Raw genomic sequence first — 26,414 nt, 5'->3', positions numbered from 1 at the left:
AAAAAAAAACTATAAGGACAAAAAGGAACTAGGCCACAGAAGACACCAAACATGAGCTAGCATCTCTCAGAGGCCATCATACCTTAAAAGAATAAAACCAGTCATCTAAATGGTATTAGCATAGTCTCACTTCTTCTCTGAAATTAATCCAGGCAACTTCGTTTGTTCCTATTTTAAATATGTGCATAAGTGGAAGACTTGACTGGTACCATCGTGTTCAGCCAGTCCAGACCTATTAATGAATTAATAATGACAAAATAATAACTAATACTTTCTGAACACTTATAGCATCGAATGTATTGAATGCACTGAACTCAGAGGCAAGAGTTGTGTTACCTGTCTGACATATTTCATCTCAGTTAATCTGCATAATGTTTACACATAAGTACTATTATTATCCTCATCCCCATTTTACAGATAAGGAAACTGAGATTGACAAAGAACACACCGCAGGTAGGTGGCAGAGCCTATATTCAAATTCATGGTAATTTGATTTCAACGCCTGTGCTCTTAACTGCTCTGTTACTGAAAGAAAATCTGTTCTTCAGATGAACAAAAGCTTGGTTCTAAACCACCTCATTATTTGCACCTGGAATTCGAACCAGGTAGCTTTGGTGGCAGAACAGCAAGCTTCAGAAGTGCCAGCCTCAGTTTTCCCATCCCTAGATGGGAATAATACTAGACCCCATCTCACAGGGTTGTTGTGGGAACCCAAGGCGGTAACTCATGTAATGTGCTTGGCTTAGTATCTTGCACATAGCAGTTGCTCAATAAATATGTAATACAAATAACTAGTACTTACAAAAGGGTACCAGTAGACACAGCAGCCAAATGGGTTTACCAGGATAGCCAACAAACTCCGTGCAGAAATAGGGTCTGAGTCAGGGAATACTGAACAGAGAGAAGTCTTGATGGAAGGACTGAAGAAGCCATGGGAATCAAGTTCACCTACTTGATTTATTTGGCCCTGGAACCCACCCAGGCAGAACAAGCTGACTACTTTATTCTCCTTTCCATCCTCTGACCAACAGCGCTATCTTAGGGAAACAGTCAAAATGAGCTCAATCAACCTTATCTGAAAGTTGCTAAGAGAGTAGATCTTAAGTTCTCACAACAACAAACAAACACTAACTATTTGAGGTGATGGATGTTAACTAAGGTAATGGTGGTCATCATTTTGCCACATATATGTGTATTATATCATTACCTGGTACACTTTTTTCTTTAAATGTTTATTTTTAAGAGATAGACAAAGCGTAGGTGGGGGAGGGGCAGAGAGAGGGAGACAGAATCTGAGCTGTCAGCACTGAGTCTGATGTGGGACTCAAACTCACAGAGTGTGAGATCATGACCTGAGCCAAAGTCTGACAACCCACTGAGTCACCCAGGCGCCCCTTACCTGGTATACTTTAAATGGATACAGTGTTGTGCGTCATTTACATTTCAATAAAGCTTGGGGGAAAATCAGCTCAATGTGCTAATCTTGGGGGTGGGGGGGGGGGGTGAGAGCCATGAAAGGGCACATTAAAGGCTGAAAGACGTTTGGGTAAGGAAATAAAGGAAGCCTTACTTTTTGAAGACCAGATTGGTAGTTTTCAAACTGTGTTCCACACAACCCTGCTTTCAGGGGTTCCAGAAATGTTTTCATTAGGATTTTCCTTTTTTTTTTTTTTTTTTTTTTTTTTGAGAGACAGAGAGAAGGCACAAGTGAGCAAGGGGCAGAGAGAGGAAGAGAGAGAGAATCCCATGAGTTGCAGAGAGAGAGGGAGAGGGAGAGAGAGAGTGTGTGAGACCAGATGGGGGCCTGAGCTCACCCCAAGATCATGACCTAAGCTGAAGTCAGATGCTTAACCCACTGAGCCACCCAGGCACCCCATTAGGATTTTACTTTTTAAATATAATGTGGTTTAATAATCAACAGACATACTCAAGTGTGTTATAAATCAAATTTAAATTCACTGGAGACTTCCAGCTGAAATAACTTCAGAGGTTAACTTATTTTTATGAAGATTTCAAAAATAAAATTCCCCCACTTTCTTTACTGAAAAGAATACTGGAATTTGCAAGACAGCTTTTTAAAAAACAACAGAAACAAAGAAACAAAAACAAAACCCAAAACATTATTTGTAATCATATAACTGTGTGAGCTTGGATTTTCTTAATCCTATGCAAGCAAAACAAAATTCATAAAGCTGGGTCCCGGGACCAATAAAACGTGGCCACTTTCGAAATCCCAGGTTCATCAAGTAGTCTCATTGTTCTCATTAGCTTTATAAAGCTAACTTATAAAAGGAATGTAGACTAATAAAATGTGATATAAACTACTATATACACCCACAGTGAGGTTCTACATAAGATTTTATTTTTCAGAAAAGATCGTGCTACTAAGTGAAAAGTTTGAAAACCTCAGCCCTAGCCCATTTGGACAAGGGGTGGGGAGGGAGAAGTCTCATGCACAAGACCCTCAGGTCTCTGCTCTACCCCGACTGCTAAGACCACCTGTTTCTCTTTCCCTGCTCAGACCCTGCAGCTCTGAGGTCCTGTCTGCGGCCAGCCCCTCCTGCCTGACGCTAGGCCACACCGGCTTGGAAAGCAAACCAAGCAAGTCTTGCTAAGAGCTCAGGGCTTCCGGTTCTTGTTAACCCGGAACTTCCTTTCCACGTTAGCGTTCATCCGTTTACTCCACTTATCGGCGAGATCTGTTCTTGAGCTTGTGGGAGGGAAAATACCAACAGGAAAGGATGGAGGCAAATAGAAATTTTGAGCTTGGCCCCATTTCTCTGGAAAATTCCAGAAAGAGAAGGGGTAGATGGAAAAGTGAAGACCTAGAAGAGAAGGCGTATGAGAGAGATCGGAGCCATAAAACTTTTCACTTTTGCATAAACATACGGAGGACCGTCTTCTAAAATCTAGATTAGTTTATAACTAATAGAAGGACCATTATTTTCATCATTATTTTCCAAATAAATGTGGTCACCCTCAAACCCTGCAGCTTCAGCATTATATTTCATATTATTTAGCCATTATACAAGTTAAGCCTACCTCCACCATAAATCTCTGTATTGCAAAAATGTCTCCACTTGTATGCAGAAACATTTCAGGTTCAAGGAATGACGTTAGAGGAATGACAAGATAGACAGGTAATCCCTTAGAGCAGGTTGTTAATCTGAACTGTACTAATGCCTCATATATTTATTAGATATCCAGAAGAGTTGGAGGCTTGTGAGTTTGGGTAACTTTCCAGTGCGATCTGAAAACTCTATCAGTCTAACACAAGACCAGCCATAACTAACTGCTGAAGACCGGTCGTGGGTTTATGGAGGTTCAGTATTCTATCCTACTTTTATAAGTCTTTAAGTTTTCTTATAATAAAGTTTAAATAAATGTATTTATTTGTACTGAAATAAATCTGAAATCTATTTTAGAATAGATCCTCCCTGAAATCTCTTTTAGAATAGATCCTATCAGTCACCTTCATCTGAATCTCAGTGTGACAGAAGTCACACACTAACCAGCCATGCCTGAGAGGAATAACCGTTATCTCTCCCTGTTCCCTCTGGCTCCGCAATGCAATTTTTCTTCCTGGATGTTCTTCTCACACCTCATTCTCTTATTCACAGCTCCTGTCCCCAAATGTCACTATAGACGTTCTGTCCATACGTCACTCCCTCATTTGTCTAAATGCAGAAGAGAAAAACCCTGAGCCTAATTGTAATTAAAGTTCTGTTGTCTATACCCTATAGTTGAGGGTCAGCAGACATGATTACAAATACACACCTCCAGAAAAAATAATGTAAGGCTGCCCCAAATGCAAAAGAGTTTTCCAGAAACTCTAAAACAATAAATGAATTCCTACCCCCATATCACCCTTGCAGAGGTCTTACAGTGTTTGTGCACAAAAATCAATAGCTTGCAAAGAACGTTCACCAAAATGTGAATAGCAGAAAAAAGAGAGAACAGTATCTTTTCCCTTGGGCAAAACCGTAAGGATTAAAATTACGCCTTGTCACCTTAGCTGGCTTGCTGTGGGGCACTCCGTCCTTTTACCTTCCAAACATGAAAGTAGCCGTCAGATGTTTCACTGAACTCTTTATAACAGTTCCTCAGTGATGCCATATTTTTTCCTTTCTTCTTTTTCTATTCTTCCCTTTCTGCTTAGTAACATTAACAAGCTACATAGGACCAGGAATCAACTGCCCTCTGCTCTCCTGTCTTAGGTTCCTCTCCTCTAGCTCCTGCCTGATATCAAGCGCTTGTTTTCACTCTACAGGCTTTTCCAGGCACGAAGCTTCGGATGTGAAAGCAACACTCCTCTGTCTCCAAAGAGATCATTTTCTTCTCTCCTGTGACCCCGCCCATACCTTGCTCCACTGCGCCATCTTGCAGAAAAGTGAGGGCCTGTTTAACTAAAGCCTCGATGTGGATTCAATGTAACTGTTGTCAGGTTTAGGGTTTGTTTGTAATTAACAAAAACCCATGGACAAATAACGTATATAAAATAAAAGCAGACAAACAGTAATTCTTTTGAGAAAATTCAGGGGTATTTTTAGGTTATTCCCATTAGGGGGCACTGGACCCTGCACCAGGTTCTCAATCACCTCTAGGACCCTGGGCTTCCCCACCTCTCAGTGGCCCTCACCCCTCACTGCCTCTGTAATTCTAAAAAGCTATTCAGCATACATAACAAGGTCCAGACAGAACTGAGACCTTCTTCGTTGGTGAGAATGGGAATTCCTCAAGTAGAGTTTGCACCCTCCCTGCAGATGGAACTCAGGCCCATCTCACGAGTTTTCAGACCCTGCCTCAAAATAGGGGTTCTGACACTTGGGTGAACTCAAGGGGGCTCTGGAGAGAGTCATACCTGAGCCTGAGAAATTCTAAGTGTGGGCAAATATGCAGGTACCAGGGATCCATGAACAATGAGCAATATATATCCTATCCTGCTCATAATCCCCACGTTGTATGCCTACCATACTCTCCAGTGGTTTTCTGCTCATCACAGTCCTGCTGTAACTTCATTTTACAGGTTAGGAAAAACTGAGGTCTAGATTTATCTGAAGTCACTTGTAAGAAGCCTCTACAGGAACTGTTAAGTTCCCGTAATGACAACCTTGAACGTGTGTGGCTCATTTTCGCCAGCCAGGAGGCTAGCTGATGCAGGCCAACCCCAGGAAGTGGCGTATCTGTCAGTGTAGGACACTCCTGTGTGGATGCTCTCCAGCCGGACCACCAGGAACACGACTGAAGCTGAATGGATCGTGTTTAATGTTCACAGCAGCAAGACCACACATGGTGCGGAAGCGTGGGGCCCTCGGGAACAGCGTGTAGAAAGATCCAGTGGGATTGGGGCTTTGGTCTGGTAATTTGGGGGAAGGTCCAAGGAACAGGGGTTTGCTCTGGAACGAGTGCTGTCGGGAAGTGGGGATAATTCTTTGATGGTGTATCACAATAAATCTCACCTAGGACAGATGAGAGCAAAGCTAATGCTGTCACCAGTAGAGCAGCGGCAGTGACTCAGACTTCGGTGGGAGAAATGAATGTTTGGTAGTTTGTGGCTTGCAGTGACCTTGTTTTTGCCTGGGCTTAGATAAAATTATGACGTGGTCTTGTTTTTTGTGTCACTTCATCGTGGTCACGGCATAACCTTGTTTGAGGTTGGTGTTTTGTGACATTGGGTGCGTCCAACCAGAAAACACGGTGGCCCAGCCGGAGTGCCAGGTCAGCTCCTAACAACATCTAAAGTGTTATCTGTCGCAAGCTAGCTCCCACCTGTCCGGGCTGTTTTTCTTGTTCTCAGCTCTGTTTAGTCTTGTCTTTCACGTCTGGAAGATGTGGTTAGATAAAAAAAAAAAAAAAAAGTAGTACAGCATGGTATCCCAGAACTTAATTATTGAAGCTGGGTGGCTCAGTTGGTTAAGCATCTGCCTTCAGCTCAGGTCATGATCTCACAGTTCGTGGGTTCAAGCCCCACGTTGGGCTCTGTGCTGACAGCTCAGAGACTGGAGCCTGTTTCGGATTCTGTTTCCCTCGGTCTCTGCTCCTCCCCCACTTGTGCTCTGTCTCTGTCTCTCTCAAAAATAAATAAACATTAAAAAAAATTTTTAAACTAGCAATTACATGCTTTCCATTGTTGTCAGCAGTTGTGTTTTTATCTGCCTTAGAGGCCTGTGGAGAAGGGCCCCTTTGCAAATACCATTCATTAGCACCCTAACCCCAACATTGTGTCCGACGTCTGACTTAGGCGACAGATCTCTAGCACCATCCAACTAGGATGGCAGTTAGGACTTGAACTCGGATTTTATGGCTTTTACTCTGGAAAACAGTGTGGAGGTTCCTCAAAAAATTAAAAATAGATCTACCCTATGACCCAGCAATAGCACTGCTAAGATTTTACCCAAGGGATACAGGAGGGCTGATGCATAGGGGCACTTGTACCCCAATGTTTATAGCAGCACTCTCAACAATAGCCAAATTATGGAAAGAGCCTAAATGTCCATCAACTGATGAATGGATAAAGAAATTGTGGTTTATACACACAATGGAGTACTACGTGGCAATGAGAAAGAATGAAATATGGCCCTTTGTAGCAACGTGGATGGAACTGGAGAGTGTGATGCTAAGTGAAATAAGCCATACAGAGAAAGACAGATACTGTATGTTTTCACTCTTACGTGGATCCTGAGAAACTTAACAGAAACCCATGGGGGAGGGGAAGGAAAAAAAAAAAAAAAAGAGGTTAGAGTGGGAGAGAGCCAAAGCATAAGAGACTCTTAAAAACTGAGAACAAACTGAGGGCTGGTGGAGGGTGGGAGGGAGGGAGGGTGGGTGATGGGTATTGAGGAGGGCATCTTTTGGGATGAGCACTGGGTGTTGTATGGAAACCAATTTGACAATAAATTTCATATATTGAAAAAAAAAGATCATATTTGTCAGAAAAAAACAAAACAAAACAAACTGAGGGTTGATGGGAGGTGGGAGGGAGGGGAGGGGAGGTGATGGGTATTGAAAAGGACATCTTTTGGGATGAGCATTGGGTGTTGTATGGAAACCAATTTGACAATAAATTTCATATATTAAAAAAATAATAATAAAATTAAAAAAAAAAAAAGATTTTATGGCTTTTGATCCCTTGCTCTCCCCACATGCTCTGCCGAGGGCACCAACTGGCGACCAACCCGCACGAGAACCCGGAGCGGATTCCGAGTCCGGGAGGACTTTCCACATTGCCACTGAATTGAGCCTAAAATTCTCTCGTCAGATATCAGGACAGTAACGAAAATGGCGTAGCATCTGTAGGCTGTACATGGGCCAGAGGCACCTGTAGGGTTCCCTGGGGCTCATCTAATCCTGCATGGCAAATGCAGATTGGGGCAGGTGCAGCAGTGAGACCCAGGCTGGAAGACTGGTAGATGGGTCTTATTCCCCTCCTGAGAGCCACACCCCCTTATTCTTCTACATTCTGTACAAATTCCCACTTGAAGACAGATTCTGAGGTAAGTTTCACAAACTTCCAGACTCCTCAGAGGACATAATTGAGGGACCAGGTCAATCAATGAACATCCAGGAAGAGGGATCGTCTCCACAGCCTTCACCCCTCCTTCTGTTCAAAGTCCAGATTGGCACAGAGGACCAACTTAGGTTGGCAGCTCATACTTATTTTTGTTCTCTGGGCTTTGGGGTTGCAGAGATGGAAAAATGAGCAGAAGCAACCTCTTTTCAGAGTTTTCCCAAACAATTTATTCTGGGGGTGGGGGTGAATGAGTCTTCCCGCAGCTTTTATCACCCATTAAAAATATTTTCCAGTGTGCCTGGGTGGGTCAGTCTCGCGTCCGGCTCCACACTAACAGAGCGGAGCCAGCTTGGAATTCTCTCTCTCCAAATAAATAAATAAACTTAAAAAAAAAAAGATATTTTTCTACCCCTCAGCATGGGAAACAGGGAATTTTCACCTGGAAAAGACCTCCTTAGTGAAGAGACTCAGCTTGCTACAGGAAGGATGAAGGCTCACTCTTAAATTGTGTGTTTATTTTCAGTTATCCCAGTACAGAATGTTCTCTCAGGTAAGGTGGATTAAGAGCCTCTTGAATACAAATACAGTTGAGTTGGATCTCAGGAGGACTTGGTTAAATACACAGAAATGGTGGCTTCAACTATTAAATTACATTGCCTCTTGCCAAGTCAAATCTACATCTGTTTTCTTCTCCAAGCTCCCTCCTGTGAGAAGGAGGAGGTAAAAACAAAGTAAGAACTCAACCCACAACACAAGCGCCCAACCTTCTCGGAGTTTCTGTGGAATCCCACACTGCCTTAGTAGAACCTGTGTGCTCGCTTGTGAAGATGCGTCCACGTTAACTTACGACGCGGATATGCGACGCCAGGGTCATCAATAAAAACTTTATCATGAATGATCATGTGGGAAATGAGCACAAAATTAGGAATCCTTTTTACAACATTTAATGTCGTTTCTGACTCTGGTGTCTCACAACCAAAATGGAGCTTTTCATTTGTTTGTAAGCTCCCACCTAATGTGCTTTGTTCAAAGCACTTGTAAAACAGAAGGGAACTTGGGACGCGTGGGTGGCTCAATTGGTTTAGCGTCCAATTCTTGATGTCGGCTCATGTCATGATCTTGCAGTCATGGGATCGAGCCCCACGTTGGGCTCCACGCTGAACACGAAGCCCTGCTTGGAATTCTCTCTCCCTCGCTCTCTGTCCCTCCCCCGCTTGTGCTCCCTTGCTCTCAAAATAAATAAACATTAAAAAAATAATAAAACATAAAGGAACTCAAAAAAGGGAACACAGTTGATAAGTCAATAAAGTCATTAGTCGCATAGCTTAGAAACTCTCCTGCCCTGATCGGTCTTGCTAAGTTCAGACAGGCTCCAATTATTTGGTAATAATGTAAAGGGATTATTTATCTTATTCAAAAATCCTCTGTTAAGACTTTCAAAATTCTGGCTCTTTTGACATGAAATTAAGAGGCAAAACGCTCAAGTCCATTGCTACAACATAACAGATTTATACACTGTTTTTAAAGATGTGCTGGGACACCTGGGTGGCTCAGTTGGTTGAGTGTCCAACTTTGGCTCAGGTCATGATCTCACGGCTCTTGAGTTCGAGCCCTGCATCAGGCTCTGTGCTGACAGCTCGGAGCCTGGAGCCTGCTTCCAATTCTGTGTCTCCCTCTCTCTCTGCCCCTAGCCCACTCGCATTCTGTCTCTGTCTCTCCCCAAAATAAATAAACATTAAAAAATAAAAATTAAAGATGTGCTGTCCCTCCCTCGAAGGAGCAGGCAGAGAGGAACCTGGAACTCCGAGAATGGGACCCAGGGGAGAGAGGAACCCGCCTGCCTTATCTAACTGCCCCCCTGCTCCTGGAGACCCAGGCCAAAAGCCAAACTGTGCTCAGTTGTGAATTCCCCTCACACACAGTACTTCCACAATTTAAATCTCTTTTCCACAAATCTTTTCTTTCTGAGGTTAAGAAATGAGAAAGGAGATCCTCTGTTTCCTCCTTTTGTCCCCTAACTCCCAACACACCTGGCATGTAACAGGTGCTAAATGATGGCTTCATTAGAAATCTCTCCACTGGGGGCATCTCTAGGACAGGTCTAAGTGGTTTGTTTTTAGTACTACCCCCACAATCAAAACCCTCCCTACTTAGCAGATATTATCTTCATGTAAATAGGAGGCAAAGGGAGACTTCTTTCTCTGTTAAAGGTGTTTTAGGAATCAAAATACAGAAATGGAGGATAAATGGAGAACACTCCTTATTCCCCAGGAACTGGGTTCCTCTGGCGGTGACAGACCTATCCTACAGACCCCATTTAACAGTTGGCCAACACCAGGCCTAGAAAAGAAAAAGGCTTTCCCGAGGTCTTTCCTTCCTAGAGCCTTCATGGAGGATACAGATGACTTTCCCACAAGCCTCTGTTGTTCCAGCTCGGTCACTCAGCTGACTTGACCTGAGAGAAGAGGGACAGAAGCTGAGAGACTTAATGGCACACTGTCCCACTCTTGGCCTGTGGGTTTGCATTTCTCATAATTGGGCCCAGACAGATGCATTCAGATGACAAGTTCCTGCCCACACATGGCCCCTTGAAGTGACTGGCTGGGGGCGGGGGGCTGGTGTGCGGTGGGGAAGCCTTGAGCTTTTTAACAGCAACCTTGAGTCTGGGGCTGGAAGCCACATACTGCCCCTACTCTGGCAGGCCAGTGTAGGCAGTGGTGTGCACCTCGCTGGGGTCCCTCCCACCTCAGCTTGGAAACCACCTAGAGGTCCGGGGCTGGCTGTCAATACAACAGGGCCAGGGCCACACTGCCCGCTCTTGCCTAGAAGCCAGAAGCCGGAAGCTACTTTCTTACTTAAGGAACGGACCTTTTATTTCCTAACTGGGAAAGGACGTGTTGATATGCAGAGTCCCAGCTAAGGAATTCACTGTGATGCCTAATATACTGCCCCCATTCTCCCCACCCCCTACCCACTGATACCCTCAATTTGCTATTCCCCAAATACAGGTTTCTGGATTACTTCTGTTGATCTTTTTTTACTCGGCGCAAGGGATGAGTTACCTCCAGAACCTTGACAGTAGCATTGCCTTTATATGTCACAATGACCAGAATGTTCTATACATTTCCACCGCTTCAAAATTACATTTGGAATGATTAGCCAGACATGAGACTTGCCAATAACTCACATTTTATAAAAAGGATTTTAAGTCCATGTGTGTAACATTACCAAGATATAATTCTCTAGGAAGGGAATTCCTATTTTATTTATTTATTTTTTTTGCAAACAATTTTAGAGGCAGGGTGTTAAACTGATTGAAATTTCACAAGATTGACATTATTGCTTAAAGTGCTTGCCTTGGTTACAAAAAAAAAAAAAAAAAAGATTAAGGTACAGATCATTTTAAATAAAAACTAAACTTGTTTTCTTTAGCAACAAAATGAAATGAATGCCACACAAATACAGTACCTATTTTGGTTACAAAGAAATGGAAGCCAAAAATAAATTAATGTAATACTGGAAAACAGAAATTTAATTAGGCAGAAAAGTAGGAAATAATTTTCCCTGACCCATGCCATTTACATGAGTTAATCACAATAGTGCCGATAAATGCCTTGACCATATAATAGCAAATGAGGGCAAAACATTTAGTGCACAATATTTTAATACACGTAAATATACAAAGTTGATCAAAATGCAATGTTTAAAGATAAAATCCATCTGTAATAAAGCTACACTCCAATATCTAAAATAAGCCCTAAGCTCCAGTTAGAACATAGTTCATTGTTAGGCATGCCCATGAAATTAAGCATATCCATGAAAATAAATGCATAGGGACCACTCCTGTCATTTTTTTTTTTTTCCCATTTCATCTGAAATCCAAAATATACCAGGCGGTAAAACCAAATATGACTGGCTTCCGAGTCAAACCAACACCCTCCTGCATTCTGTTCCTTGGCTCTCTGAGAACCAGTCCATTTGATGTTGCCTTGGAAGGAAAAATGCATCCATGTAACAGGACTGGATGTCAGCTCATTTTGCCAAAAAGTGACTTTTAAACAAATGCCTTTTTAGCAAACTGTACCATAATCTAGATGCTCAGCCAGTAAGTCACCAATAGAGCAAATACTCTTCTCTTCTCTAGGTGTAAAATATTGTAACTTATTTTAAAACCCTGCAGCAGTTAAAAGAAATACAGCAGGCCTACTCACTCCTGCCAGAAAAGGACCCACAAAAACCCTGCCATTTGAGGGAATATTGCTGAGCCTTTGTGCTATCGTTGACCTCAGAATGGTCTCACCTACCTCACACCATTCCCTGCCCTGCACGATGAACAAGGGTGAAAGAGAAAGTGTTTGCATGCTACTGTCTTTACATAAAGTGAAATGATTCTGGGGAAACGTAGCTGCCTAGTGTTTGTTCCATTTACTGAAGAGGAAAGAAATTACCAGATAGCTCTAAGTTTAAAAGCTCTGATGGAGTGTTGGTGGATAAGTGTGTTTTGGTCTTTCTCCAAGCTTCTTCTCCTGCATCACACAACCATTTTAATGCCTTCGCATTTTATCTTCCATACTTGTTTTTATTCCTAAACTCTATCCATGAATTCAGAATTTTAACTGACCCTTTCAATTACTTCTGTTAAGTCACTGGGAAAAACTCTTCACACATACAGACCAAAAACAAAACAAAACAAAACAAAACACCCAAAACCAAACCAAACAAAACAAAAAAATCCAAACAAACAAACAAACAAAAACAGTAGTGAATCTGTGACTTAGCATTTAGATGTTACCTCTGTAGGCTTCCAATTGAAACTTTCTTTCTCTAACAAATTAGCCTCAAGAGTCATTCCAAAGATAATTTTAATAGTTTTTCTTATGAACCAGCTCAAATATATTAGATATGAACCATCATTTTTTAAAAAAAAACTTTGCAACCTACAGTCAAATATATGGGTTATATATAGTACAAACAGTTCCTCGGATCAGTTGCCTTCAATTGCAAAGTGTCTCCTCTTAAAAACGGAATAAATACTCACCTTCCAGGTAAGTGATTACTGCATATGTTTCATGAGGAAAAAAAAAAAAAAAAAGACAAAATATTTATAAATATGAATTTGCCTCTAAATAAGGCAAGGTATATTTTCATCACTTGTATAAAATAACGTGAAGATCACCCTGTTTTTGTCTTCTCCAGTGAAAAGTAAAACATTTCACTTCAAGCATGAACAAATGAAGTGTTGGCATGCTTATTTAAGTTCTGAGCAATAAACAGTTCAAGATATCTTAAAGACAAGAAATCCAGTTTTCATCTAGATAAAGTGCTATGCTCTTAATTGTTACAAAATGGCTGCTAACATTTCCAATTTCAATTTTAGTTCACATTATGCCAAACATTTGCATGTTCATTCGCTGATTTATTAGGTAACAAAATAGTATGTTCACAGTATCTTAGAAGTGTATGGAAGTCAACCGACTTCCCAAAGGAAGCCAAGATCTATGCCTCATAGTATTTGTAAGAATCCAAAAACCAGCTCAACAGCAAAACGCCAAATTGACCCTTTTAATAAAAGGTACCAATACTCAAGTGATCTAATAAATACATACATAACAAAAGTGAAAAAAGTAAAAGTAACTACAGTGAGATGAGGTTCTTCCAAAAAACGGTCTTGTCAAGCGTTCTAGGAGTCTGAGCCAAAGAAAAGTTGCCATTTTGTTCATTCCTCCGCCCACCCGCTCCCACTTCCTTTGACCCACCTTCACCCCCAGCTGACTCCAGTGGTCCCTCTAGGGAAGGTTCCTTATTAGTCCTGGGACTCGCCAGCGCCTCAGTCAACAGACTGAAATGTTAAAAGGTGAACAGCTGTACAATGCGGCCAATGGTGGTGACACTGCAGTGTCTGGGTCCTTCCTGACCGAGAAGGTGGTGGGTACTGACTGGCTAAGGAGAGCTGTGCCGGAAGCAGTCACCACGGTAGCTCAGCCCTGCGGCCACAGCCTGCACAACACCAGCCGGCCCGGGCAGATGCCTTGGAAAGCTTAGCAGCGCCAGATAAAGGACAGATACAACTCACAGGACCTTACGGAAGTAGAGCATCACTAAAAACAAATGGCGTAGGGGTATCTTCCTGAAACGTGGTTTTGGTAGAAAGGTAAGAAAAGTAAGTTTTCACTGTCCACAAAAGCGTCCTCCTCTGGGCTCTGCCTGCCCTGAGCTCCGTGCCTTCTTAGCCTCTGGGGTCCTAACGGCGGCGGGCGGTGAGGGGAGCACAGCCCCAGGCAGGCGCTAGCCACCGTGAACAGCTTCTCTCCACCCTGTTCCACCTGGAGGATGATTTTAGTATTGAGGTTACTCACTTTTAAACGTTTTCACTTGCACAAACTTAAAGCTATAGCTGCAGCCCTAACAGGTGAACTTCCACCCGATTCTGTCCTTGCGTCAGAAAAGAGGCAGAGAAGCTACAAATGGGTAGCAGTGCTTCCCGGGACAAGTTAAAGGAATGCACTGACATGAGATCCCGGAAGCCACTTGGGACGTTTAGCAGGGACCCAAAACAGACTGTAGACCTTCCCGTAGGAAATGTCACTCTAATTCAGCCAGACATAGCCGGTGGCGTAGCGTTTACCCAATCCTAAAATTAGCAACTGTTACTCATACAAATCTTACTACAATCTGATTGCAGTTAACTCTACCTCAGACTAAAATAAAACCACAAGTAGTGCTGCATGTAAAAAACCAAAGGGAGAGAAAGTCTAACCCAGCCAGACCATTACACTTGGCGTAGTACCACTGGCGGGGCCACTGGGGAGGAAAGTCTGCAGAGAAACCAGGGAATAGTGCTGTGAACAGTTCCCCCCATGTGAATTCGTCCCACAGTTCTTCAAGTTATTCTCTTGACTGATAGAATAAAATATATCCGGACTCTGAATTTTTTGATATATCTGACGTCAGGCCATAGAATTCTTCAATAGCTTGGGCATCTATTTTCTGCAATAAGAGAAAGAAAACAATACAACTGTTTAATGGGATGACTGAGAGAAGGGAAGAAAAACAAATGGAATGAACGAGAAGACTGAAGCAAACACTGTTTGCTACAAAATCACAACTGGGAACTTTCAACAGCAAACAGCTAATTCCACAGACCTGGCAATGGGGCATGATTACATACGTTGCAAATCCTGGAGGAGGGAGGCCAGCCTTCAAGCTATCGGCAAACATATGTGGGCATGCTCTGAAGCAGCCAGGACGCCCGTCTTTCAAATGGTAAACTGGGGGGTCTGGGGAATAACCTTAATTCTTGCAGGTCGTCAGACTTCATTCCCATTAGTGTCACCCTCTGAGCTAAAACGGACCTTGTCTGAGTGTGGAATTCTCTCCGGCTAGTATTCCTTTACAACAAAATCAATATATGGGAACACTTGAGTGTAATATAAAGATTTCCAGGTCCAACAGACTGAAAACATATTTTTAAATATCAATCCATACAAGAAGAATCTGGCATAATGAAAGAGTGCTTACAGAGCTTTTTATTAAGTTTATTATTGGGCTGTGTGCTGACAGCTCGGAGCCTGGAGCCTGGAGCCGGATTCTGTGTCTCCCTCTCCCTCTGCCCCTCCCCTGCTCGCACCCTGTCTGCCTCTCTCTCCAAAATAAATAAACATTAAAAAAAATTAAAAATTTAAAAAATGAAAATAAAGAGTTTATTATTTGGTCTGTAGTAGAGAGGGCTTTAGTCACAGTGGAAAATGAGACTTACATATGAATACGGTTTCAGGGGACAAAGAGATCCCACATCTATGGCTGATCAGTTAACAAGAACGCAGTTAACTCATTAGTCCCCAGTCACACCCCTTTCTCCCTTTCTATAGAGAATAAAGAACAGCAGAATTTAGTCTTGAGAGAAATGTAAATGGTTTTTAAGCCAGGTTATGGGAAAACAGGCCTATTTTAGGAAATGTCCGCACATACACATTCCCCCAAATACAGTCTACGCTGCAGCCCCATTATAGAGTAATCTGCATACCAACCTCTACAATGTCATCATCAAACAAAAGCCAGAAGCCATGACTCTTCACAATAGTAATATAATGCCCACGATTAGGACCACTGGAAAAGAACAAACACAAGTTATCAAGTTAACATTAACTTCTTTCAAAAACTAGGTACTTCTTTTTAGGCAGTGATCTACCTGAACAACCTCCCTCAGCAGGAGAATGGGTATAGGTCACGTCTATATCCACATTTATTTGGCCACAATTTATGGAGGAAGACCCATGTGGTGGTGCTGTGGTGAGCATAAAGGAATCTTCTGCAAAGATGCAAAAAAGTCAGGCTTCTAAAGACCCACGGTCCAGTGGGGAAAGCAGATATTCAAATTCAACAGATATAAATGAATAATTACCGTACACCTACTATGTGCCAGACTCTCTTCTGGCCGTCAGACAAAAAAGCAGTGAAGAAAACAGTGTCCCCACTTTCTTGGGATGAGGGCTGGAGAGGCACTGAACAAACTAAAATAGATTTCAATGTATACTAAGTGTGATGAAGGGGCGCCTGGGTGCCTCAGTCAGTCTAGTGTCTGCCTCTTGATTTTGACTCAGGTCACCATCTCACAGTTCATGAGTTTGAGCCCCGCGTCGGGCTCTGCACGGACAGTCAACGCAGAGCCTGTCTGGGATTCTCTCCCTCCTTCTCTCTCTGCCCCTACCTCCTCCCTCTCACTTGCTCTCTCTCAAAATAAATAAATAAACTCAAAAAAAAAAAAAAAGTGCCATGAAACATAAAGCAGAGTAAAGCATGGTGAGTGACAGAGGGAAGTACTATTTGATACACAATGGTGACAGTCCTCTGCTAACCCAAGATCTGAGCAGAAGGAACTTTCCCTGAGAGACGAGGTGATGGTGACGAGCCATGTGACCATGTGATGGAAGTTTACAGCAGGTGCAAAGGTACTGGGCATGGCAGGGGTGGGGGGTGGGGGGGTTCCTGCAGGGTTCACTGAAGAGCAAGGAAGCCTGAGCCCAGTGAGCCAGGGGGAGGGGAGGAAGGAGGCCACAGAGGTGGGGCATGGGGTATCGTGGTTTGGATTTTGGACTCTGCGGTGAGTCAGTCAGGAAGACACTGGGGAACTCTGAGGAGTGGCATCATCTAAGTTTTAGAAATATATTAAACTATAATATAGAATAACACGTGCTCAAAGGAAAAGGTATGTATCACATAATATGGGAAAAAGTAGAACTACACAGCTGTTACTATTAGTTAGATCTGCATGACTGAGGGAATTTAACCCCAAATCTAGAGTTCCGTTTTGTTTTTTCAGTGTACCACTAAAGTTCAAAAGCCAAATTTGCCTTTGTTTTCTTTCTTTTTTTTTTTTTAATTTTTTTAAGTAACCTCTGTGCCCAATGTGGGGCTCGACTCACAACCCAAAGACCAAGAGTCACATGCTGTACTGACTGAACCAGCCAGGTGACCCTGTCCGCTTTCTTTAAATACAAGACGAGCCACGCGAACTGTTCCTGCCTTTCTTCAACACTATCCAGCCACTCTCTCCCCTCCCTGGGCTCTGGACCCCTGGTTTCCCGTTCTTCACACGGCAGGCCTTTGCCCTGGAGACACTCTGCCCGAAATGATCCTCTTCCGATGTGGGCCTTCCAGGCTCATTTTAGCCCTTAGGCCTCAGCCCCAATGTCACCTTGGTAGCTTCACTTCACCAGTCCCCATCCCTGCAGAGGAACCTTCAACTGCTCTCTCTCAGCGCCCTGTTCATTCCTCATAGCGTTCCTCAAACTCGAAGTCATCTCCCAGTGCTTTTGTTTTGGTGCTGACAGGCGGTGTGCTTACTTGCTAATTATCTATCTTTCTTGCCAGAGGCTCAGCTTCATGAGAACAGGGCCCGTGGATCTTCATCACTGCTGTACCTTCAGACTCTGCTACGAACCCAAGAAACAAGGGTTCAGAGAATAACTGCAGTCGAAATCAGAGAATGAGACCGCACCAGCTGCATCCATGGGCCAGGAGGTCCTGGCGTGGATGAGGGAACGCTCAGTTCCCCAGCCTCGGAGATCCCCAGCGTCCACGGCCCAGAGCCACCTGATCCCCATGTCAGCCCTGCTCTGTGTAGGAGGACAGTCCTGTCTCTAGTGGGGGAGAATTTAATGAATGCTAGTTAGTAGCACGTGTGACTCGGCACCAGTTGGCCCTCGCTGCCAGGACCGCTCTGACCTTGAGCCCTCATTACAGAAAGTCACTATTCTGCAACCCAACCTCACTTGTCCTCCAGGTCCCCTGTAGGGGTCACTGCCTTATCCTCACCAATGCTCTAGGGATTAGTCATCACCCACAGAGATCCGTACTGAAAACGTGTATATACTTCTGAGCACCTTCTGTCTCCCCATCACCTGCCCACATCAGCCCACTGCCAGCCTCGGCCACAATGCCCTCCAGGTACCGGGCTCTGCCAGCCCTAAGACCTTCCAGTTCCTGCCACGAGGTCCCACCCAGAATTCACAGCTAGTTTCCAGATCACGGGCCTCATGTGTTCTTTAGAAAAATAACTGGTGGAATTCCTCTTCAGGAAAACCACAGAGCTGGCTTATAACAGACCAAAACACAGAACACTGGGAATGTAAGAAAGGATCCTGTGACTTCAAGTCCGCTCTGCATGGGACAAATAAGGTGCTTTAGAGGCGAAGCATCCGCCACCGTGCAGGGGGAAAAGGAAATCAGTCTACTCCTCTGCGTGGAACCACGCATCCTCTTGTTATGGTCTGTGCACGAAAATCCAATCCAGGCAGATGGAGAGGAAAATAATCCTGCTCAGTGACACACCCCTACCTAAAACCCAGAAGGGTAGGGGAACGACAGAACACAAATCTCTTCCAGCTGAGCAAAGGATAACAAACAGGTGTATTTTCAGTGGACTTTTCCATGCTTGTATCTATAGCTATGGAAGAAAAAAATATCTGCTCAAAGGACTTTCAGCAAAACACTTTTCTTCTCCGTATCTAGGAGCCTTCTCTCCTACTCTCTTTTTTCTGGTTGGGGAAGGGCTAAAAACTGCATGAAGAATATCTTGAAGAGTACATTTTGGATTTATTTTGAGATGATAGGTAAGAGCCTGGAAGACGTTCTCAGAAGTCCCATTACTACGGAGTCTCACAGCCCAGGAAAGGCATAGCTGCCTCTGTTTCGGCACCCTTCTCGCGTGCACCCCGCCGTGCGCCCGCTTTTCCGCCTGCCCTCACCTGCCACAGTGAACCACCACAGCGACCAGGTCGTACATGCGGTCCAGGTTCACGGCGTCGCTGGAGGTGTTGAAGAGCCGGAGCTCCAGCGGGAAGACCACCCGGTAAGACAGCTTGGTGTACCTGTGCAGCTGTTCCATGTACTTGAACCGCTTTAGGTGCAGGGCCAAAATCATGGGCAGCTTTTTTACTCTCATCCTAAGAAACCACGAAATAGAAAAGAAGTTGTACCCCCTAAGAGCTGTTGGGGGCAGAATACACTGCTGCCACACAAACGGAGAGCAGAAGGGGTCTAACAGACTTCAGGTCAGCAAGTAACCACACCACCCGCAAGAATAAAAGGATGCTTGCACACATACAGCTGGTTAACCTGCTTGCTCGGCTAACCGGGCACAGCCAGCAGGAGAGGAGGACAACAGCAGCTCTGTTTCTCTCTGGCCAAAGGAGACAGTCCTGAAGTTTTATACCAGTGCAAATACGGTGTGTAACTGCTCTCCATTACTGCCCCCTGCCTTCCAGAAAGGAACAATATTTGGACAGCCACACCCCCCCTCCACCCCGCCTGGAGATAATGGAGAGGAGGGGTGACCACTTTTGGGAAGAGGACAAGCAGAAGGCTGCGGTATGGACTTCTGGGGTCTGAGGACCACGGGGGGGCGCTTGGGGAAACCAAGCACGCTGGGCTCATGCTCACTCACTCGTGTGTCGGTCCTTCCCCTCGTCTAGCTCTTGGTTTCCCCACTCGTAAAATGTAGGGGTTGGCTTAAGGGCCACACTTCTCAAACTGGGCTTGTGGAGCACTGGAGACATCAGCAGAGGCGGGGGTTCCTGGGGCCAAGTTTGGACAGCTACTTTCTATTTCAAAGTTCCTCCCTGTGCACTGGCAGAGAGGTTCTGAGAAATCCTACAGTAAAGGAACTGTTCTCTTTTGTCTGATGTAGCAGTTCCCAAACTTACATGAACACAGAAATCTTTTTTCACTAGGTGACCATTAATATTCCTTGGTAAAAAAAAAATTCATAAAAACAATAGTTTATGGAGACCAACTCTGCTGGAATAGAGACCTTTGGTCCCCTTCCGGGACCCCCATTCTAGGAATGCCCTGAGTCAGTGTCAATGCTGTTCAGCATGCACACATTTTCAATGCATATTATTTGAAAAGGACAAATTTTAAGAGACTGTTGTTCAGGAATCTATTGAGGTAAAACCCTGTTTGTAAAAATAAGCAAAATAACGTCTGCAGAAACAGAAGAATCATGGGAAGCCTGATGTTTTACAGGAACACACATTATTTTAATGAATATGCCTTCATGCCATATAGGAAGGCCTGGGCTGGCCTTGGGTTGACTGAGATTGTAAGGACAGGGAGAAGTGAGCTCCCCTGATGACTCACAAAAGTTAACCAGCTATCACTGCACTCCCATCTGCCACAAGGAGTCACCTTTTGTAAGTTTTGATGCAGCAAGGAAAGATGTGCATGTGTGCATGTCTAGGGGGGAAGAGCAGGGAAGGCTGAGCAGAGAAATGATTTCAACCTCAGCTCAAGACCCCTGAAGGTTTTAGATGATGGTAATGAGCTTCTGTGAACTATTCTGAATATTCCACAACCATGGGCAGGGTAAATTCAATTCACAGTAAGGCTTCACACGATAATTAAAATGTCAAGTTTCTTGGCTTCCGGGGGCAGATAACAGAGAATCACTGATTCGCACACATTGTCCAGGGGCTCTAACTTGCCGGTGCTGGTAAGAAGGCAACCATGGATCCTGTATCAATTCAGAATGTGATGCTTCTTATCACCTATCCATGCAACTGATGTGTTATTGATTTCCTCGTGTTTCCACATTAAATCATTAACTTTTTAAACCTCTTGTGCCTCTAAATAAGAAGTTCCAATATGAAGTAACAATTCTACTAGATATCTACTATGTGTTATACTCTATGCTAAATCCTTTTTATAATCTGTCTTTAATCACAAGAAAATAGTAATTATATCTGACCACCACTCATTTACCCAGCATAGTATCTGATACACAGCACACAATAAATATTTGTTGAACGAATGAACAAATGATCAAACGATCAGACAAATGGACAACTTTCCAAGGCAGGCACTCTTATCCTAGTTTATCCAGGGAGGAAGGCAATTGACTTCTTCAAAGCTACTTGGCCACGAGCCCACAGAACTGGGATTCAAAATCAGGTATGGTTCCTTCCCTCAAAACCAAGCCACCCTCTGGGCTAAACCCTTTTACACACCTTTTCTGGGCCTCCTGTTTGCTGCAGCACGTTTCACAATAATATTTCTGTTCACTACACAGTGTTTCTGTGTTGCTGAAGTCTCTGCAGAGAAAAATATTTTCAACTCAAAAAACAGTCCAAAATGTACTTAGTATACACCATGTTTTAAACCCTTTATCACCTGCAGGGTAATTTTTAAGTGAATGCAGGGAAAGAAGTAATGAGAAAAGACTTTTCTTATGAGTAGGGGCTATGATTGCCATTACAGCATGTCTGCTGGACTGGGTTATGGTTTCACCTTTGGAGATTTCCAAGGATAGCTTTATTAAGTGGGACACAAATAGATATAAATTAGAGTTTCCAACTGATTAAAAAAAATATCAAGTTTTAACAAGACTACCTATAAATTGGAGATTAAAAATTATAACAGAAAATACTATTGTAAACGTCCATCATTACACTGTAAGTCAGGTCCAAAAACCTCAATCACATAAAATGCAAGGTGACATTATTGTGTAGTTAATGAAAAACAGGGTATCTCAGGAGTCTGTATTTTCTAAGATCACGAAAGTAAAGATAATGAAATTTAAATCACATACAACTGCCCTTATATTGAACTAAGAAAATCCCAAATTAGCAGGAGATGCCAGCTTTCTACAATCCCCAGCTCCCCGCCCCCACCCCCCCACCCGGCTCCCTTTGAGAACAAATGTCATTGTGATGTTATATCTGTATTCACCCCTATCATGAGACTTACTGCACTACTTATAAGTTTTCATTTTTTTAAATGTCATGGCTTTTCATTCTTTTCTGGTCATTGAGATTCTACTTAACATTCCTGTGGTACCGCTTCAAAGGCTGAGAAGAACATCCAGAATATAATAATACCCTAGAGTCTTGAGAAAGCCTGTGATGTTTCTTTATTCATAGGGAGTATCCTAGCACCAGAATGATCAGATTTTATTAAACAGAAAGTGTTATTTACATGGTGTTATGGACTCACACACATAAACAGAGCTTACCAAAAGAAAACATAGATTGCTCATTTATTCACTACTCAAATGTTTACTGACAGCACTCTGGGCTTGGTGCCAGGGGTTCACAGAGGCACCTGCCCTCACACTGCTCACAGTCTAACACGCACACATGCGAGCGAGCCGCTTATGTGTTCAGTGCAGGTCAACAAGTCATTTCAGGGGCGCCTGGGTGGCTCAGTCGGGTAAGTGTCCGACTTCAGCTCAGGTCATGATCCCAAGGTTTGCGGGTTCAAGCTCCGTGTCAGGCTCTCTGCAGTCATCAAAGAGTCTGCTTCAGATTTTCTCTCCCTCTCTCTGTCCCTCCCCCACTCATTCTCTCTCTCTCAAAAATAAGTAAACATTAAAAAAGAAAAATCATTTCAGGGGCACCTGGTTAAGTGTCAGACTCTTGATTTTGGCTCAGGTCATGATCTCACAGTTTGTGAGATCAAGCCCCAAGTCAGGCTCCACACTTGTGGTATCTCTCTCTCTCTCTCTCTCTGCCCGCCCCCCCCAATCTCTCTCTCTCAAAAAAAAAATAATAATAATTTCATACAATTCTCCTGCCTAAAATGCTTCAACAGTTCCTTAGTGCAATTCAGAATGAAACTCGAATTCTTTGCCATGGCCAGTAGGCCCTCAGTCCCCATACCCCTAGCTGTTCTGACCTCATCTCCTACCCTGCCTCACCTCCTTCACCTGGCTTAGGCCACACCAGCAGCTTTCTCCTGTCCCTCCAGAATGCCATACCCTTTCTGCTTCAGGGCTTCTGCAGGTGCTGCTTCCTCTGCACTAACAGCTCATTTCCAGATGCTTCCATGGCTGCCTCTGCCCATTGCTCAGAGCTCAGCACAAATGTCACCTCCTGGGAGACTTCTTTGTCCACCTTCTCCAAACCCACTCAGCCTCTATCTGGTTTGCAGTCTTGTTTTCTTCTGAGCACTTACCCTTATCTGAAACCATCCTCCTATTTGATTAAATGCCTTCCCTCTATGTGGGCAATGACTCTGTCTCACTCACTGCCGCAGCCCCAGCACCATGAAGAGGCCCAATGCAGCACGGCATTCCATAATATTTGTTGGCTGAGTGAAGACAGAAGCACGTGTATAAAGTCCAGGGGAAAGCACAGAGGAGGGAGAAATGAACTTGGGGTAATGTGAGTTGTTTCCAAGCGGTGATGTGGAAGTCAGGCTCTCGAAGAAGGAAAGTGTGCAGGTGGGTAAGAGGCAAGCATTCCAGACAGAGGGAACGCTCCAGCATAGGGAGACGGAAGCAAGGTGTGGGTGTGCCTTAGAAGCTGGTGTGGACCCTGTGACTCTGGAAATCCACTGATGGGGCTCAGCAAGGAAAAGATGTAACCAGACAGTGCTTTCTAGAGTAACCATTTCTGGCAGCACTACAGAGGAAGGACAGGAGGTGTTGAGAGGCAAGAAAATGATTTAGAAGACAATTATGCTCAAATCTCAGATCTCAGCTGCTCGGTGCGTAATACAAACTCACACTTAACTGAATGAACACAGGCTAACTCCTTTTTATTTTATTTTTTTTTAAGTTTATGTATTTATTTGGAGAGAGTGTGAGAGCGAGCATGAGGAGGGGAGGGGCAGAGAGAGGGAGAGAGAATCCCAAGCAGGCTCTGCACTGTCAGCGCAGAGCCCGGCGTGGGGCTCAAACTCACGAACCGTGAGGTCATGACTTGAGCCGAGGTCAAGAGTCTGATGCTCAACCAAAGGAGCCACTCAGGCGCCCCCAGACTAACTCTTTAATGAAGTAACTGATGTGAAATCCTTTCTTGGCCTGCACAGGGTTGGGGTGGAATGGGGCCGGGGGAGACAAGGGAGGGGGAGAGGAGAGTATGTGTAGGTGATGGTGGAGGTTCATACCCATGGGATTTCTACCACAGATACAGCTCTTTATCCAGCTCAAGAGCCAGAGTAACCAAGGCAAGCACAGCAGTGAATAAGGAATTAAATACTTTCTACTCTTACTTTTCAAAGAAAGTTTTCTGAAGTGATTGCAGACCCACACGAGTGGAAATATAGCAAAAGTTAGTACTTAATATAAAGACCTGATTTAAAATTCACCTCCATCCTGCCACACCCCGGCTGGCTGGGGGCTTACTGCCACGAGACACAGGGCAATGCTTCCGGGGCATCTGTGAGTTGAGAAGTGGAAAATGAGGCTACATCAGGGAAAAGGGCTGACCCCAGCAGGAGACTCAGAGGCAGAGCAGGTCTGTCGATAGAGGCTGTACAGTTGTTGGAATCAAAGCAGGCAACAAGGGGTGAGGAAACCTTTCAAGGAGAAAGTCAAAGAGGAGGGAGAGAGTAGAGAGGCCTTTCTGATGCTCAGGATAAATGACCAAAGCACAGAGGTAAGGTTAGGGGAAAGCACAAAACTCTGTATTTCTTTACAAAGAGTTACAATAGCAATAAAACATCGTTCAGAAATACACTTTGGAAATGAATCTAGTAAGAAATAGAAGTCTTTATAAAGAAAACTACGAAATTCTAGAAAAATGTATGAAAGAAAACTTGAACACCTGAAGAAAGACTATGTTTCTGGGTGGAAAGACTGTTGTAAAGACAGCCGTTGTGTCCAAGGTTATATCCATGTTTGACACATTTTTTAGTACAGTCTTAACTTTTCCACTCAATGCAATAGTTCAGAAATTGATTTTTTTTTTTTTTTTAATTCTCAAACAACACTTCCCGATAAGCGTCCTGTCATGATCCCCACAGAAAAGGTTACCCTGTAGAAGAGTTAGCCCAGAGCAGCTCCAGGCTGTGCCTGACCTCCCAGGAGCCAAAGGGATCAATCCACACCTGTAACCTATTTCCTGGTGCACACCAGCTGGGAAACTTTGTTCTGGGGTTGACATCGGCAACATCAGTGGGTCTCCGGGCTGCCCATTAGAGTTACCCGGGGAGCTTTCGAAACACACTCAATGCCTAATTCCTCCCCCTGGCCCCCACTTGATTACACCAGAATCTCTCCAGGTAGAATCCAGGCATTATTGTTCTTAAAGTTTCCCTTTAAGAATATGCTTCGAAGTCTGAGAGCCACTGTGCTCTGTACTTTATATACCTTAACATGCACTTGAATCACATGGAGATCCTGTCAAAATGCAGATTCTGGTTCATTCATTCATTCTTGGGGGAGACCTGAGATGCTGTTCTAATGAGATCCCAGGTGATGTCAATGGCGCTAGCCCACAGACCACTGTTTGAGTAGCAAAGATTTAGAGCAGCGGATCTCAAACTTTGGTGGTATTAGGATCACCAAGAAAATTAATTAAAAATAGTGGCCAAGGCTCACTGAAGGTGAATATGGCCAGGGCCAAATTATGGGAGCAGCCTAAGTGTCCAACGATTGATGAAGGATAAAGAAGATGTGGTGTGTGTGTGTGTGTGTGTGTGTGTGTATTTCTGCCATAAATACTATTCAGCCATAAAAAAGAGTGAAATCTTGCCATTTGCAACAACATGGATGGAGCTAGAGTGTATTATGCTAAGCGAAATAAGTCAAAAAAGACAAATACCATATGATTTCACTCAAACAAAACAAAGGAAGGAAAAAAAGACACAACTACAGAGAACAAACTGATGGTTACTAAGGGGAGGCTGGTGGGGGGCTGGGTGAAATAGGTGATGGGGGTTAAGGAGTGCAAGTGTTGTGATGAGCACTGAGTGTTGTGTAATTGCTTAGTCACTATATTGTACACCCGAAACTAATATAATACTAGATGTGAACTATACTGGAATTAAAATTAAAAACTTTAAAAAAAAAAAAAAAAAAAGAATATGATGGCCAAAACAAATAAATCATTGTTGGGCCCTGGCTCTGAAAAGGAAAAAAAAAAAAAAAAAAAGAGGGAGAGAGAGGCCTGGGTTCACTGAAGTTGAATACTGGCTAGGCGCCCATTTTTATAAACTTCCCCAAGGTGATTTTCATACACACCAAAGTTTGAGAACCAATGAGCAGAGTATTAAAGAAGACTGAAAAAAGAAATCCACAAGAAACACTTAGATGTCAACTATTAGAAAATACTTTATATCAGTAATAACCCAACACAGGTCAGAGAAACAAAACAGAGAAACCAATAAACAAGCATGCAGCAATGGATGTGTGGTGGGGACAGGAGATATATGAACTTAGTACTTAAAAGAAATTTTCCAAAAGAAGTAGAAAAATAATTCGTTTTAGAGAGGATACATTTTTAAAACAGCTACGGGAGAATGAAAAGCTACTTTCCTCCCAGCTGACCTCGGCAGCGCTGGAAGAATGGACATTTAATATGAGAGGAGGACAGGGGAAGGGAAAAAAGGTGCTTCAGAGAGTGGACCGCTTGAAGAGAAGGTTTCCGCTTCAAGAGAAGGTTTCCGTAAAGGAGCCACAGGG

General features: G+C 43.6%; 1 protein-coding gene across 1 annotated transcript in view; it reads right to left on the bottom strand.

The window, feature by feature from the left end:
* Positions 1 to 11,156: 11,156 nt before the first annotated feature.
* Positions 11,157 to 26,414, bottom strand: part of USP46 (ubiquitin specific peptidase 46) — a 61,146-nt gene continuing 45,888 nt past the window's right edge. Inside the window, exons 6-9 of the mRNA XM_042984544.1 lie at positions 21,016 to 21,099; positions 18,757 to 18,954; positions 15,538 to 15,616; positions 11,157 to 14,497 (exon numbers count right to left, since the gene is read on the bottom strand). Coding sequence (XP_042840478.1) covers positions 14,396 to 14,497; positions 15,538 to 15,616; positions 18,757 to 18,954; positions 21,016 to 21,099 — 463 coding nt within the window. The 3' untranslated portion in view covers positions 11,157 to 14,395. The remainder of the gene's footprint in view (positions 14,498 to 15,537; positions 15,617 to 18,756; positions 18,955 to 21,015; positions 21,100 to 26,414) is intronic.

The sequence above is a fragment of the Panthera tigris genome, chromosome B1 (assembly GCF_018350195.1).
Source record: "Panthera tigris isolate Pti1 chromosome B1, P.tigris_Pti1_mat1.1, whole genome shotgun sequence".
In the NCBI taxonomy this organism is placed as follows: Eukaryota; Metazoa; Chordata; class Mammalia; order Carnivora; family Felidae; genus Panthera; species Panthera tigris.
The sequence above is the reverse complement of the archived record's forward strand: the minus strand, read 5'-3'. Positions and strand labels throughout refer to the sequence as shown.